This window comes from Chiroxiphia lanceolata, chromosome 5 (genome assembly GCF_009829145.1).
Source record: "Chiroxiphia lanceolata isolate bChiLan1 chromosome 5, bChiLan1.pri, whole genome shotgun sequence".
Classification (NCBI taxonomy): domain Eukaryota; kingdom Metazoa; phylum Chordata; class Aves; order Passeriformes; family Pipridae; genus Chiroxiphia; species Chiroxiphia lanceolata.
Genome location: NC_045641.1, coordinates 46,251,636 through 46,265,742, shown reverse-complemented (window position 1 = coordinate 46,265,742; position 14,107 = coordinate 46,251,636). Strand labels below are relative to the sequence as shown.

General features: G+C 44.9%; 1 protein-coding gene across 1 annotated transcript in view; it reads left to right on the top strand.

Moving 5' to 3' along the window:
• NTN4 (netrin 4) overlaps positions 1-14,107 on the top strand; it is a 46,051-nt gene that overhangs the window by 15,713 nt on the left and 16,231 nt on the right. The window contains exon 3 of the mRNA XM_032688763.1: positions 4,088-4,366. Coding sequence (XP_032544654.1) covers positions 4,088-4,366 — 279 coding nt within the window. The remainder of the gene's footprint in view (positions 1-4,087; positions 4,367-14,107) is intronic.

The following is a 14,107-nucleotide window of genomic DNA, read 5'->3' as shown; positions in this document are numbered from 1 at the left end:
TCTTTTATAAAGGCAGTGGTTCTTTTTGTTTGCCTCCTGGTTTGTGACATTTGTGCTCAGATGTGAGATATTGCCAGATACTTAATTTTAAATGGAAGCTGAGATAAAGATTCAATTCCTGGTACTGTGTTTAAGAAGAATCCCAAATATCGTAAGATTTATGGTGAGCTAGCAACACTGGAAATGAAAATAACTTTCTGATATATAATATGGCATGTAAAGTATAGAAGTGCTGTGGGGTTTCAATATATTACTTCTGACTTGTTTTACAAAATATAATTTTTTTTTTAATTAGTACGTACATTTCAGAACTGCTGATATAAAGATCCAGGCTTCCCAGCCCTTGCTATCATACATGGTACTGACTACCATGTAAGTCACATTGCCTACCTAATGTTGTAGTGATGGGTTTTGACATTTTGTTGGTAAGCCTCATAGACAGAGACAGATTTGAGTGGAAAGGTCTGGTCACCATGGGGTGCTTCCTGTTGAGGCTTGCTTCACGCAGATGGTTGGATTCTGATGCCACTGCGCCACCACCAAAGGGTTGTGTCCCCCTGTGCGTGGCAGAGCTATGTCCTGGCAAAGGCCTTGCTCTGTGAAAATAAGCAATAATTTCTCCAGGGGCAAGAGGGAACTAAAAAGTAGACATGACATGTCTGCACACCAGCCAAGACCACAACTGTGGTGACAGAGCCACTGAGGAGTTGAGCCTGGCACACCTATGTGGTGTTAGCAGGATAAACCAGCAGGGCTTTGGAAAGCTGTTGAAAAGAGGAGATTATGGCTGACTTAGACACCTCATCATGAGTGTCCCAGAGCAGCTGGTGAGCACTGGCCCAACAGAATCATAGATGGGCAGCGGGATCAAAGTCCTACCCCGTAGCACCACAAAGATGCATCATCAGATGCACATACATGTTGACAAAGTGTTCTTTTCAAATTGTTCCTACACACTTCCCCTGCACTCTTAAAACTAAACAATATTTTGGTTGAGGAGACCTCTGACTGTGGTAGCTAGAAGAACCAGAAATGTGAAAACCCAGTCAGGTCTGCTGTGCAAACCATGGTTCATTCACAGAGAGGAACAGCCCTGTGCCTATCCTGTTCTTGGGACAATTGCACAGAAAAGCCCAAGAAGAGGTAAAAGCAGGAAATTTGGCACTGCTCATGTGTGTACCTGGTGCTGGGATGCTGGGCAGCATAGGGGTGCAAACCCAAAACAGCTGTATGAGGGCAGTGTAGCCCCAGCAGTGTGCTGACTCCTGAGATGGGCTAGGAAAAATTAGTGATGTTAATGACTGAACAGGGAAATCCTGCTGGGAAACATGTCCTTGACCTTATTATGCAGTGTCTGGGAGCTTGTAGAATTCCAGCTTAATCTGCTGGGTCAGAGCAGAGCATTGCTATTTGTATGGTGTCCTACATGTTATAATGACCAGTTTGTATTTTATTAAAGCGGAGCTCCTAGTGTCTGGGATGGAGGGATGAGGATGTTTTACTGTCTTGGCAGCAGTGACGCTGCTGACTTACCCCATTAGGTTACACTGCTGCAGGGTGCAGTGTGGCTCTGAAGCCAGGGCCGGGGCTGCTGGGCACAGCTGGAGCAATACAGGACAGCCGCAGGGAAGTGACTGAGAGCCCACAGCCCTTGGGAATTACAGATAGGGCTCATGTTTAGCATCACTGTTTTCACGTAGCCATAAAAAGAAATGTTTGTAGCATTTAGAGATCTGAGCTGGAATACTGGCTCCATTGAAATCAGCAGCATAACTCCCCCTGAATTCCACACAGACAAGATTTAACTCTCTCAGTGCAGAGGCACTTGGGGTTATTGATTTCTGTGCTGCGATTGTCTTTGCTAGAACCACAAGCATCAGTCACATTAAACAGGGATAGATAAACAAGGAAAACCAATAACATGAGAGGAAAGTCTGCAGCTCCATCTAGCATAAATTGTGTATTTCCTTCCCTGTGTATTTGTGTATTTCCTTCCCTGCTTTCATCTGAACAAGGACAAACAAAGAACTCTCTGAGATGCAATTTATGTCATAGCAAGAAATCCAAAATGCTAGCTTTTACTGAAAATCCTTGACCTATCATTTTCTATCATCTTCACTAAAAGGAAATCAATGTCACTAGTTTGGATGTATCCCAAGGAATTTTCTTTCCATATCTGAAAGCATTGTGTGTTCACAAAGCCAGTAGCAAGTAAATGTGATCAGAATGATGTTGATTTAAATTTGGGTGAATAAGAAGCCTTGGGAAGAGGTGCAAGACTTGATAGTTGGGTTTGCTTGCATTTCTATTCATACCTGCTCTATATTTTTATTTTAGGAAAGCAGAAAAAACTCTATATTCCTGGAAGAAAGGAGAAACAAAAAAATCTTTTGAAGTGTGTTACTGTTTATTAATACCCCTCATCAGACTCAACACTTCTGCACAAGGGATGTGCTGCTCACCAGCCTTGTCCTTTGACCACCTCTCCTGGTTAACCTTCTCCCATATCTGAGTCTTTCTGGCAGAAGATGCTCAAATACCTTTTGGAGGGAGGGTTTGAAGGATGGCAGTGCAGAACTGCTGCTGTGATGTCTTTGCCAGCATGTGACACCCAGCTCCAGCACGCCTGAGCCCCGCTGTCACCACCACGCTGGTCACAACTGTACTTGACAGGCTGACGGGGCACGCAAAAGCATGCTGCCACCATTTAGCTCCAAAACAAGGGCTAAATCTCCTTCCAGGCTGAGACAAAGCTTCCTCCGGTTGGATTCTGGCAGCTCTGGAGAAATGCCAGGTCCTGGCCAGGAGCGGTGCCAGCAGTGGTGGCGCTGATGGAGGCAGCAGCCGGTAGGCAAAGCACGCGGGCAGGCCAGCTGGCAGCACTGCGGTCATTATTTCCAGGATCTGTGAATCCTGGTCAAATAAAATAGAAGCCTTTATCAGCTGAAGCATATCAGCTGCTTCTTTTGGGAGGAGTGGATTTAGGGGTTGTGATCTCTGACAGCGATAGCAGCAGGTTTGTGCCCTGCCTCTCACCAGGCGAGAAACAGTGGTCACCCTTCGATGCCACACACCTCCTTGCTGTCTGTAAGAGGCTGGCTGACACTTTGGGTGGCTATCAGCAGGGTAGTGAGGTAGTTTGAGGCGGTTTGAAGTCACTACTGGGAGTGGTGCATCGAGTCATTAGGCTGCATCACACCCTCAAACGACTTGATTGAATGTTGTTTATCAACACTGTAGTTCATCAAGCCTTCAGTGGCTATTCAGTGAAGAGCAATTTAACTAATCTGAAAGTGTCCCTGTAAGTTAAATGTACCGGTAACTAATTACATGTGTTATAAATGTGTTGCTTTATGTCAATCATAGTCATATGAAGTATATACTGTTTCTGATTTCTCACTGTAGGCAGCTAGACCAACAACTTTAAAATAAACCTTTTCAAGAAAATTGGTTATTTTTATCTAGTGCTCTCAATTTGCACCTTGAGCCAATATTTACCTATTCAATCAGACTGAAGTTAAAGAATGACTGATAAGTATTTATTTAAACTTTGGAAGCCCCCCACTTTTCTTTCTTTCTTATCTCAGTTTTCTTGACTATCAGCTTGCTGTACTAATTGCCATACCTAATCACTTTTCCACTAGGAAATAGCCTGGGACTGATAGGAACCAAATATTTGGAAATCTGAGCTGTATTTGTTAAAAAATACACCCATTCTGGGGAAGGGAGTGTTAATGTAGAGTACCCCATCTGAGCATCACCTGCAGGAGAGCTGGTCCCTGTACTGGGCCATACCACAAAGCATTGGCACCCACTTCTGATTAAAGTTAATGGTGAAACGTAACTGCACACCCATAGGGTCCGTATTTCTTGTGGAGAGGGACATATGGGATCACAGGGGATCATCTGGTGCGCACTGGGTTGGGGGTGGATTTGCTGCTCCCACTGCTTGTGGAGGGGGAAGAGCATCATGAGAACCTGGTGTATGCTCCCAGAGGATGCTCTCATTACCATTACACTCCATGGCCCACTGTGAGGCGGGCTGACATTCTCCTTTCTGCTTCACCTGCTGTGTTTCTCTGCCCAGGTGATATTCCGAGCCCTGTCACCGCCTTACGCCGCGGAGGACCCTTACAGTGTGGAAGCCCAGGCACAGCTGAAGATCACCAACCTGCGAGTGCGGCTGCTAGAGCGGCAGGGCTGCCCCTGCCTCCCGGCCCCCCAGACCCCACAGCCCACGCCATCCCTGCACTTTGCCATCTATGACTTCATCGTGAAGGGCAGCTGCTTCTGCAATGGCCATGCTGACCACTGCATCCCTGTTGCTGGATTCAAGCCCATCAAGGCAGCTGGTGTTTTCCATGTGGTATGTACATGCACCCAACAATGTCTGAACTGCAGGAAAGCAGAGTTTTAAAAATAGTAAGGGATGGTATAGGTCCAAGTATGCAATATTTGACAAGAGATGCCCTGAATTCCAAGCACAGTGGGCAGAAATGGTCTTTACAAAGGAGGTGGTCTCCATATGGGGCTGAAGCACTGAACTTCCTTTGTGCCTTGGTGTGGGACTCTCATCCTTCAAAGGTGCTCCTCTATAATTTGTTTATTTTAGGTAGATCCTTAAAAAAATTAAATTGCTGACTCCCATCTTCCCCCAAATGCTAACTTGCAATAACACAATATCTAAAAGATAATAAATGCGAGGCATTTTGCTGACAAAGTAGGAGGAGAGCTTCTCTGAAGGTACTAGGCATCACGTGACTGCCATTGCTTTTGGAGGATCCTCAGATATTAGATTGGGTCCTGAACCAAGGGGACAGAGAGCTTGGTTTTGATTCTCACTCCCAGGCTTTCTATTGCACTTTGCAATACCTTTCTCTGGATGAACACCCTGTACTCTGGCTTCAAGGGGACTTCATCGCAAGAGCTCTGAGCTCAAATGCCTTGAGACCCACCAAGACCTAAACCCCAGTCCGCCCATGTCCCAAGGAAGCAAGAGCCACTAACCCGTTGGGGAGGGGATGGGCACAGCAGCAGCTGACATATGCCTGTGGCATGGCATGCCTGCACCCAGCCAGTTCAGGGACACTTGCTGCCCCCAGCACATCTTGTCCTTTTTGCCCATATACGTTGGCTCAGAAAACCCTGGATTTGCTGGCAGAGGAGCAGTAAGGAAAGCCGGGGCAGCCAAACATATTGTGCTGAATAATGTTAGAAAGGGAACAGATCATAAAAAAAAGAAAAGCAGTTACTCAAGCTAAGGAGTCCAGCTCTTCGGGGAACTCTCATTTCACTTAAATTACTATCTCAGACATGAAGCCAACAACGTTTCCCTTCTAATACTAGTCTTGCAACGTCTCGAGAATACACCAATTTGAAAGCATACAGTGCTGTGCTCAGGATTATTTTGGTGGGATACAATTGCATGGGAGCGTGCCCCGGAGCACCAGTGAGAGTTGTAACAGAGCCTGCAGCCAAATAGGCTTCCGGTATGGCTATAGTATGGAAAGGATAGTGAGCAGGTAACAAGCAGTGCTGTGGGAAGGAAGTAAGTGCCAAAATCGCACTGAAAACCAAAGCAAGAAATAGCAACAAGCCCCTGCGCTGGCCCCAAGGGGGAAATTCAACTCTGATTATAAATGTTTATGTGGCAGGAGTCCCAAAGATGATATTTCTGCAGTAAGGCTGACTCATTTACTGTGTCATACAGCTTATTCTGCATCTCCCATGTGTTAGTGTCGGGGTGGCATAGCCCCATGGTTTGCAGGGAGGGTGAAGGAATGGTAAGAGGTTTCCTCTCCCAATACCACTTTTTCCATCATAGGACTGAGGTAGTTTTGACTGAGCCTTGCCCATGCCAGGCTCCTGCTTGGCACGAGGTTACTGCTATTCAGGAACTGCAGTGGCAACCCACTCATGCATACCAGGCTGCAGTTTGCCAGTGCATCGCTTCAGGACTGGAAGAGAAGATTATTTGCAAGATGATAGGAAGACGTGTGTGTGAATGAACAGAAAAGGGATGAAAGATTGTGGTGTTCGTGGCTGTTTAGCTGGGAGAAGTCAGAAAACTACTGAAAAAAGGTTAGGATTTCAGAGAGGGAGCACATTTGTACATTTCACCTGAAAAACTCAGGGAAAATATAATTCTGAAGCGTTATGGTCAGTCATTCAAGAGAGAGATGGGGACTTCAATCTAGTCTTTATGTAACTGTTTTTATCTGGGGTTTTAGCAGAACCTTCACTATAAAACCAAGGAAAACAAAAGCTGGGAAGCACATTATTATTTCACAGTGTGATTATAAAATCTGGTTCTGTTTTTATGCTTGTTTAGACCGGAGCACTCAAGAAGAATATCCCCTAAGTTAGAGAGTTAACATCAAAATTTAAGGAAGTTTAAAATCCTTTTAAAAAGCTCCCAAGTTTTCAAAAAAGTATATGTGTAAGTTTTCTTAACCCTCTACTTGGTCTCAGTGTACAGGCAAAATCCTAACTGCAGGCTTAGTTTCAGCCCCTGCTTGCCTAGTGGAAGACCCAGACATGATATGTTTGTTTTTCTTTTGGGCTGCTCTGGGCAGTAAGTCAGGGTGTCATGGCAGCACTGGGCATAGCTGCCAGATCTTGGCCCGATCTTGTGAAGTAACCAGAAGCATTTCAGCCATCTCACCCAGAGAGAATCTGGCAAAACAGCGTGGGGATGTGGGGATGCTGTGGGCTGCTGTTCAATCAAGTTTGGTGCAGGGTCCTGACCCAAGAAGCCAGGATGCTCCACTCAGCTTGGGACATTGGCCCAGCTTACTGCTGCAGGATTTCTCCCATTGGATGCAATTTTTTCTTGAGGTCTGGGCATCCATGAGTTGAGAAACGGACAGTTTTGAAGGTAAATATTGTGCTCTAGCTCCATTCACTGGAGTGGGATAACCTCCTTTGCAATCCAAGTCAAGTCAAAGCAAAGTTGGACTTTACAGAGTCCAAACATTCACTGTGAGAATATTTCACATTAACCCTAACAGCAAAAAACAGTAGCTAAGAACTAATAAGAAAAGAGATTTGTTTCTCTGCCCTCACCACCATCCAGCTGCAAAACTCTCTGTGGTGCTCCTCTCTTGCTGGCAATTCCCCTGTTCACTCTTTCTCCTAAAAGAGAATGGAATTTATGTGGGAAAGCTCTGGTTTTGTTTGAGTATCAGGAATGCCATGTCAGCCTTTAGGTGAATTCTGTTCAAAATACAGATGGGACTTCTGCTCTATGGGAGGCTATATCTCCATGAGCTCCCCAGGAAGACTACAGAGAAGCCCTGGCTGCCTTCCAAGGATAGCAAGGGCTGCTCCTCATGAGTAGTATGATCCTGACTGTCCCTTGTTGTACACTTGTGTGCCACAGACAGCTGTCGGGTTGATACAGATACACTTTCTCTCTTTCCTACGTCTCCCAAATTTATTCTAAGGATCACTACCCAAAACTCATCAGCAACAGCCCAATGCATACCCAGAAAAAACTGTGCATGGACAAACAGACCTCATACCATACTTTGCAAAGCAGTTGATCAGTTTGTGAGCTACATTACATGGCAAACTACAAACGTGAGTAGAGAAATGAATTCACGCTCATGGGAGATTCCTCCTGATCTTCAGTGGCCATGAGAAGTCTGTTTTTTCCTCTGATCTGTGGTGCAGGATCTTCTTACCCTTTGCTTGTGCTCGTGGAGCCATTGCAGTGCATGCTTGGCCCCTTACCTGCTAAAGCATCCCCATGGGCTGCTCTCAACTGTAGCAAGTGTCACACAAGAGGAGATGCGAGTGTCGTGCAAGCCTCGAGATAAGTAGGATCTTGCAATTTAGGACTCCGAAATGGGGAAAGCAAACCAAGAGATACCTCACCTTGGCCGTGCAGTTCTGTCTCAAAGTGAGAGCTGGAGTTCATCCATCTCAGAGACTCTGTGGCCCTCCCTGATTGCAGAGTCCTGCCAACAGCTTAGTGGTTTTCACAGGTGGCATGAATTATCAGTCTTAAAGGGCTGTGTCATTGCTAGTGCTTCCTGCTTTTACCTCCATGAGATGAGATCCACTATCAATTGATGACTTCATTATATCATTGATAATCTACTATTATTAACTATACAATGCTTCCCACTCTGTCCTTCCTTTCCCCTCATCCATTACCTCTAGTGGAATGCTGTCTGCGCATCTTTCACCTGCACTGAACACAATGGGAACAAATGAAACTGTCCAGTTTTCTTCATCCTCTTGTTCTCTTGTTTCCTCTGTGACAGTTTTAATAACATCTTTGCTTGGAAGAAAAGAAATGGGGAACTAGAACTTAGCGATGAAGAAGCTTCAGTGGACTTAAAACATGTGCCCGAAGCATGGTTTGGTGTGGTGCTGCTGCCATGCCAAAACAGCACTGCTGAAATTACGCTTATATGCTTCTTTAGTAGTCCAAGGTGCTGTGTCAGTATAAATCAAGGACTTTTCCAGGAACTGTGCTTTATTTTCTAGGCTGAACAGAGAGACCCATTTGGGAACCTGATCCGTAAATACATCTGAATTTGATTTCTGGCAGCTGCCCTACAGTTAGGCACCAAATCCCAGATATGCTTCACCTAGTTTTAGCTATGCATTTGATGTACCCAAGTTAGCCAGCTGATCTCCCCAGGCTCCTTCTATAGTTTTGAAGGGGTGGGATGATAAAGTATGGTTGGGATCCTGGGTGGACTGAGGTACTGTGCTAAAGCACTTCTGTGTAGTCAGGCAGGGTGAATATTCCTCCCCCTTCCTGTGTGGTAGCCCAGTGGCTGTTATAAATTGTTATCGTGCTACTGACATCAAAAGGTGCTCAAGGTCTTCTACAGCAACACTGACAGAAGCCTATTGTACAAGGAATTAAAAAAACCCCACCAGACAGCCCCCACACCCTGGACAACAGGCTTTGTATTCTTTCACAAGAACGAGGTAGGATATGAGAATTTTCTCATGCATAAATTTGGTTGTCTGGTGCTTTGGGAAAAGAATACCTCCCCGTGTGCTGACAGCAGCCAGTAGGCATTGGTTCTAAAACTGGCACAGTTGTTGGAGCGCAACACAGTTTAAAAGATGTGGTTAGAAACTCAGTGTGAATGCTGTGATTTTCCCTTAGGCTGATATCATGCCCGTTTTCCAAGAAAGTGAAAAAAAAATACAGTTTTAGCAGTTCCAACAAAGAAATTCTCTTCAAAGCAGTTGCCCCTCCCAGCCATTTAGGCTATTTACGCTATCAGGTCTTTGGTTGATTTTCTTTTAGTGTGCATTTGTGTTGGACTCCATATAGTGAGTGAGTTCTTGCAATATAAATCAATTCATAACAGGATATTGAAAGCATTTTCCCCTCAATGCAGCATTTCTTTGTCACTGCTCAACATTTTGGAACATGATAAATGCACAGAAGAGTAATCTATAGGATTTGACTAAAGAAAAAGCCTATGTATTTGCAATCTGAAAGGAAGCGCTAGAAGGTTATAATTCGGCAACAAAAGGCTCTGGAAGGAAGCATGCCCTAGCAACTGTCTTTGTATAGAGAAATCAGACACTCGTTTATCTTACAGAAGGCAACTTTTGTAACACTGTTTGCTTTGTGCCCTCTAATGACTGACATTGCGACGGGGCTGTCAAGCTAAGAAGGGGAACAGTGTGAAAGTGAACTGGGATATAAAGACCCCATGACAAAATGAAAAATGGTATAAGAAGGCTTTGCTGCTTAAATGAGTCAAGAGCCGTGTGAATGCTTAAAGGGATGAGACATACTGGGAATTGTGTTTGTGTACTTAGCAATGCTCCATAATGACCCTGGTGGGTACGCCTTACAGTTAACTATAAGTCGAGGTGAATGAAAAGGGAGGAAAAAACGTCCTCTTTTCCCTGTCAGTGCATAGGGATCACATTCTGCTTTCAGGAATGTGCTGAGATGCTGGAGAAATCTTGGAGGCCAGGTACATCATTTCCCCACTCTACCTTGAGTCCCAGAAGAGCTGCTGGGCTGGCTTCTTAGCTCCATCTCCCAGCTGCTCTGTGGCATGATAGGGTGTTTACATGGCAGAGCAGTCTTATAACTGGCCCTCCTACAGCTCTTACAGACATTAGTTTTACTCACAGTAGACAGTCTGTTGGCTGTTTTTCATCTGCCACCACTTCTCATTTCCTTGTATTACCCCTTCTTGTCCTGTCTTTCTCCTATTTCCAGCTATCAGAGTATTTCTTTATAACTAAAAGAAATAATGTCTGCCTATGGGCTGCAACAAAGGGTTTGCTAATTTTCACCTTCTTTTGTTGCTTCCAACATGTAAAAATGTTTCTGTGCTGGAATTATGTAGAAGACAAAAGATATTTTCTTCAATGGGATAAAGCTAGGATGGAGATATTTTTTTCTAAAGCAGAGCTCTTTTGGGGGGTAGTCATTATAATGCTATTGTAAGAGAATAAATACATCAGCCTGAGGCAAGGTTTTTGAAGCACCTGGGTCCAACTTTCATTAAACACCTACGAAAAAGGAATAGGGAAAAGAAGGCACTAACTAAATGGTTGCACTGAAAAACAAGCAGTTAAAGACCCTGTTTCCCTCCCCTCACTGGTTTGACTGCCCATTTAGCTGTTCAGCTTGTTCGTTAGTGGGTTTGCATTCCATGCTCTGCCTGGCTGAGAGGGGTTGGGACCACTGTGAGACTTGGGGGGACCCTGGAGAGGCAAAGTTTTCTCAGTGTCAAGCCCATTTAAGTAGCACCACTATAAAGGCACAGCACCATTGGAACTGGAAACCCTACTGCCTTTTCCAAAGCTTACTCCCAAAGACTGGAGTCTGGGTAGCTGCATGTGGTACAGAAGCAGGATCAGCTGGGCCATTGCATCCAATACTTCTGTGTGTGTTCACCCAAACATGAATCCCACTGAGATGGGAGCAGTGAGCAGGGTTGCACAGGTTTGCAAAGCGTGCATGGCAGGCTGGGCTACTCAACAGTCATCCTGGGCCATGCCCAGGCAAGCAAAGGGAATGCAGGATCCACAGTGGGATCTGTGTTTGGGAGGGAACAGCTGAGGAAGACACTGACACTTCTGGTTGTGATAAACCCTGAGGAAAAGAAACTGCAAAGGAGCACCCTTTTGATAAGGACTGGTAACGTGGTTCCTCCTGACCCAGCTGCGACAGCATCCACCGAGTGAGCTGGGGAGCCCAAGCCTTCGGGCCTCTGTGCTGGTCCTACAGTTGCCTTTACACGGACATGAGAATCATGCTATTAGGGTATTTTTTTAAGCTTTTCAGGAGATCATTTGTTTCCTTGAGCCGAGGTGCATCAGAGCTTTACAAGCCATCAATACCAGGAGCATCATGCCGTGCTCTGCTGCTATCTAAACACCAGCTGGCTTGATTTGCATCATCTCCAAATTGGCTCTTTTGCAGCTCTCCTTGCCACAGCATCTGAGAGCCCTCAAGCCTTCCATTGCTGCAACAGTTTTTAAGTTTTATAAAACCTTTTTATTTAGAGTTCCCATACAGATTAATATTAATATGTTGGTGCACAGCTATTCAGTGGCTTACATATTAGCTGTGCATGCCAAATTAATGGTGGCACAGCAGGTTCTTGGAATACCCATCCTCTTCTGTTTTATTTTCACCCACCTCCCTTTATTCCAGCAATGTGGCATGCTCTATTATACAGTACTTGGGCTTTCAGAAAATGTGAGCTCTTACTCTTTGGAACTGTGAATGTTCCTCAGCGGGGAATTTTGCATCTCTCTGTGCTGGTGTCTTAGGATGCTTAACCTTTTGAGAATTTGTTGGGTGCTGCTGAGTTTCAGTTGAGTTTTTGGATTATTAATGCTGAGCAGCCTCTGGCTGATTGATTGGGTCCCACTGATTCTTTGTATGGCTTTGGCAAGGAGGAAGCTGCACATTTGGGGGGTGAGGCTACAGACTGTGGGCTTTGGCAGGGAGAGACTAATCCCAAGTGTCCCAGTGTCTGAGAGATACCCCTGTTTGCAATTCTTCTCCCATGTCCTTCTCACTTTGTCATTATGATTTTCAAAGCACCAAGGGGGGACCATCTGGTTCTGACCATGGCACCCTCCGACTCACTCAGGTCAGCTTTCCTTCCCGATCACATATGTCCTCGGTCTGATGGGTCCCTCTATCCTAACAGCTGGGACACTCCCGTGAGGAAGGATTTCTGAAGGGTTTCTCTGCCACAGATGTGGTTCAGGCTAGTACAACCTGTTTAGCCCTAACTACTCAATGGCCAAAGGGCTTGCAAGAAACTCCTACCAGAAGTGGCATCAAAGAGTTAGAACTCCATCAAAACCACCAGATGATGACCTCATGACCAATACAGGTTTAGCCATTTTCTGTTTCCATGCAGGTGTATGCTTTTAAATATGCGTGAAGTGACCCTGTAACATCGATCTGTGTGTAGACCTTGCCTAAAAAATATGAGAGAGAGAAATTTATTGAAGAGTTGTAATTTAAGAAAGTGAGGCATCTTAGAGTTTGAAGAACATTTTGTAGGTGGTAGCAAAAATGAAAATATGAAAACACAAGACACACTTTGAGAACTAAATATTCTCCCCACAAATTTGGTGTTTCTTTTCTTTTTTTTTCTTCTCATTCCTTTCAAACATTAGCACAGATTTGAGCATATATAAATACAATAAGCCAGACAGACCATCTAGTATCTGCAGTGAGACCAACGGATACCTGCAATGAGGCCAAATAGCACAGAAAACAATGTATTTTCACTTTGGCTTAGATGCTTGTGCATTCTGATTTCATCTGTATCTATCCATTGCTTACACAGCCCAGTTGTTGTTCTGTATTTTCCTTTGATGATCTAGACATTTTAATAAGGCAGGAATGAAAGGTTTTGCTATTTTCATTGCTGCTGAAGAGTCTTTGAAGGACTTTCAAGGTACATTTTGAAATTTTGTCTATACGGAGGGGTTACATCTGACCGTTGTGAGATACCAGCTGAAATCTATTCATTAAAAGTGAATAAATCAGAGAGTTATCATCAGCCAGGTGTGTGTGTGGTGTGTGTGGTGTGTGTCTGTGTGTCTGTGTACCAACGTAACAAGCAGGAGCCGTTTACAACATGTTCAAGGTCCTCTTCTGTTTTGTTTACTGTTCAGGTTTTTCACAGGAACCTTTTTTGTGGCAATCCCAGCAGCAAGTCATGCAGTTAGGAACAGCACACTTGTAAAACCGCAAGTTAAATACTGTGAAGGCAGAGTTTTCCAGTAGTAGTTAAAGTCTTGCCCAGCTCCAGGCCAGATCACCAGGCACCTCAACTGCCCTCTGTTCCTCTCAATGCCAAAAGCAGACAGCAGCTGGTGTAGCTCCACTGGTTTTATGGCCAACTTGTGGTATGAGCACAGGGCCATGCTAGCAGGGCAGACTGAGGCCTCTGGCTCACTGCTGAGCAGCAGGAGAAGCTGAACTGTGTATTTAAAAGCAAAATGTGGAGCAGAGTAGAGCTGCAAGCACAGGCACACACCAAAATAGCTACAGTAGCTAGTTACCTGTCCTGCTCCATGGGAAAAGGCAGGGCCATCAGCCTTGCCAGCAGAGCCATGCTGCTGCAGAGCTCCATTTCACTGCATCCAGGCACTGCTGAGCTGCTTGTGCCCTCTGGCTACATCCTGTTTTCTTTGCATTTGCCAACAGGGTGAGTAATGCCAGCAACTGACAGGGCAGCTGGCACTAAGCGTGCTATGCTGGCCTTTCATCTCTAATTACCTCCTTACACTGGGCTGTCTAGCTGTTAAATTATCTGTCATGAACATGTCCGAGAATAGTCAGTCATGGTCCTTGTGTTATACTTGGTTTTTCCTTTGTGGGGCAAAAATTCTGCCTAGGATGAGTAGATATTTATGTTTCTGGGGGTTGAATTTCTTTTTTCCTGTACTTATTTGTGTTGGTGATGGCTGTGCACACAGAGCTAGGTGCTGAGGTTGTGGGTGCTATTCCTGCAGTACTGCAAAGGTGTATTCATGTTTGGGAGGGAGAAAAAGAGAAGGGTTTTACAGTGTTTCTAAGGATGTTTTGAATCTTGGCTTTTTTTAATCTCTTCTGGAAATTCATGCTGCACCT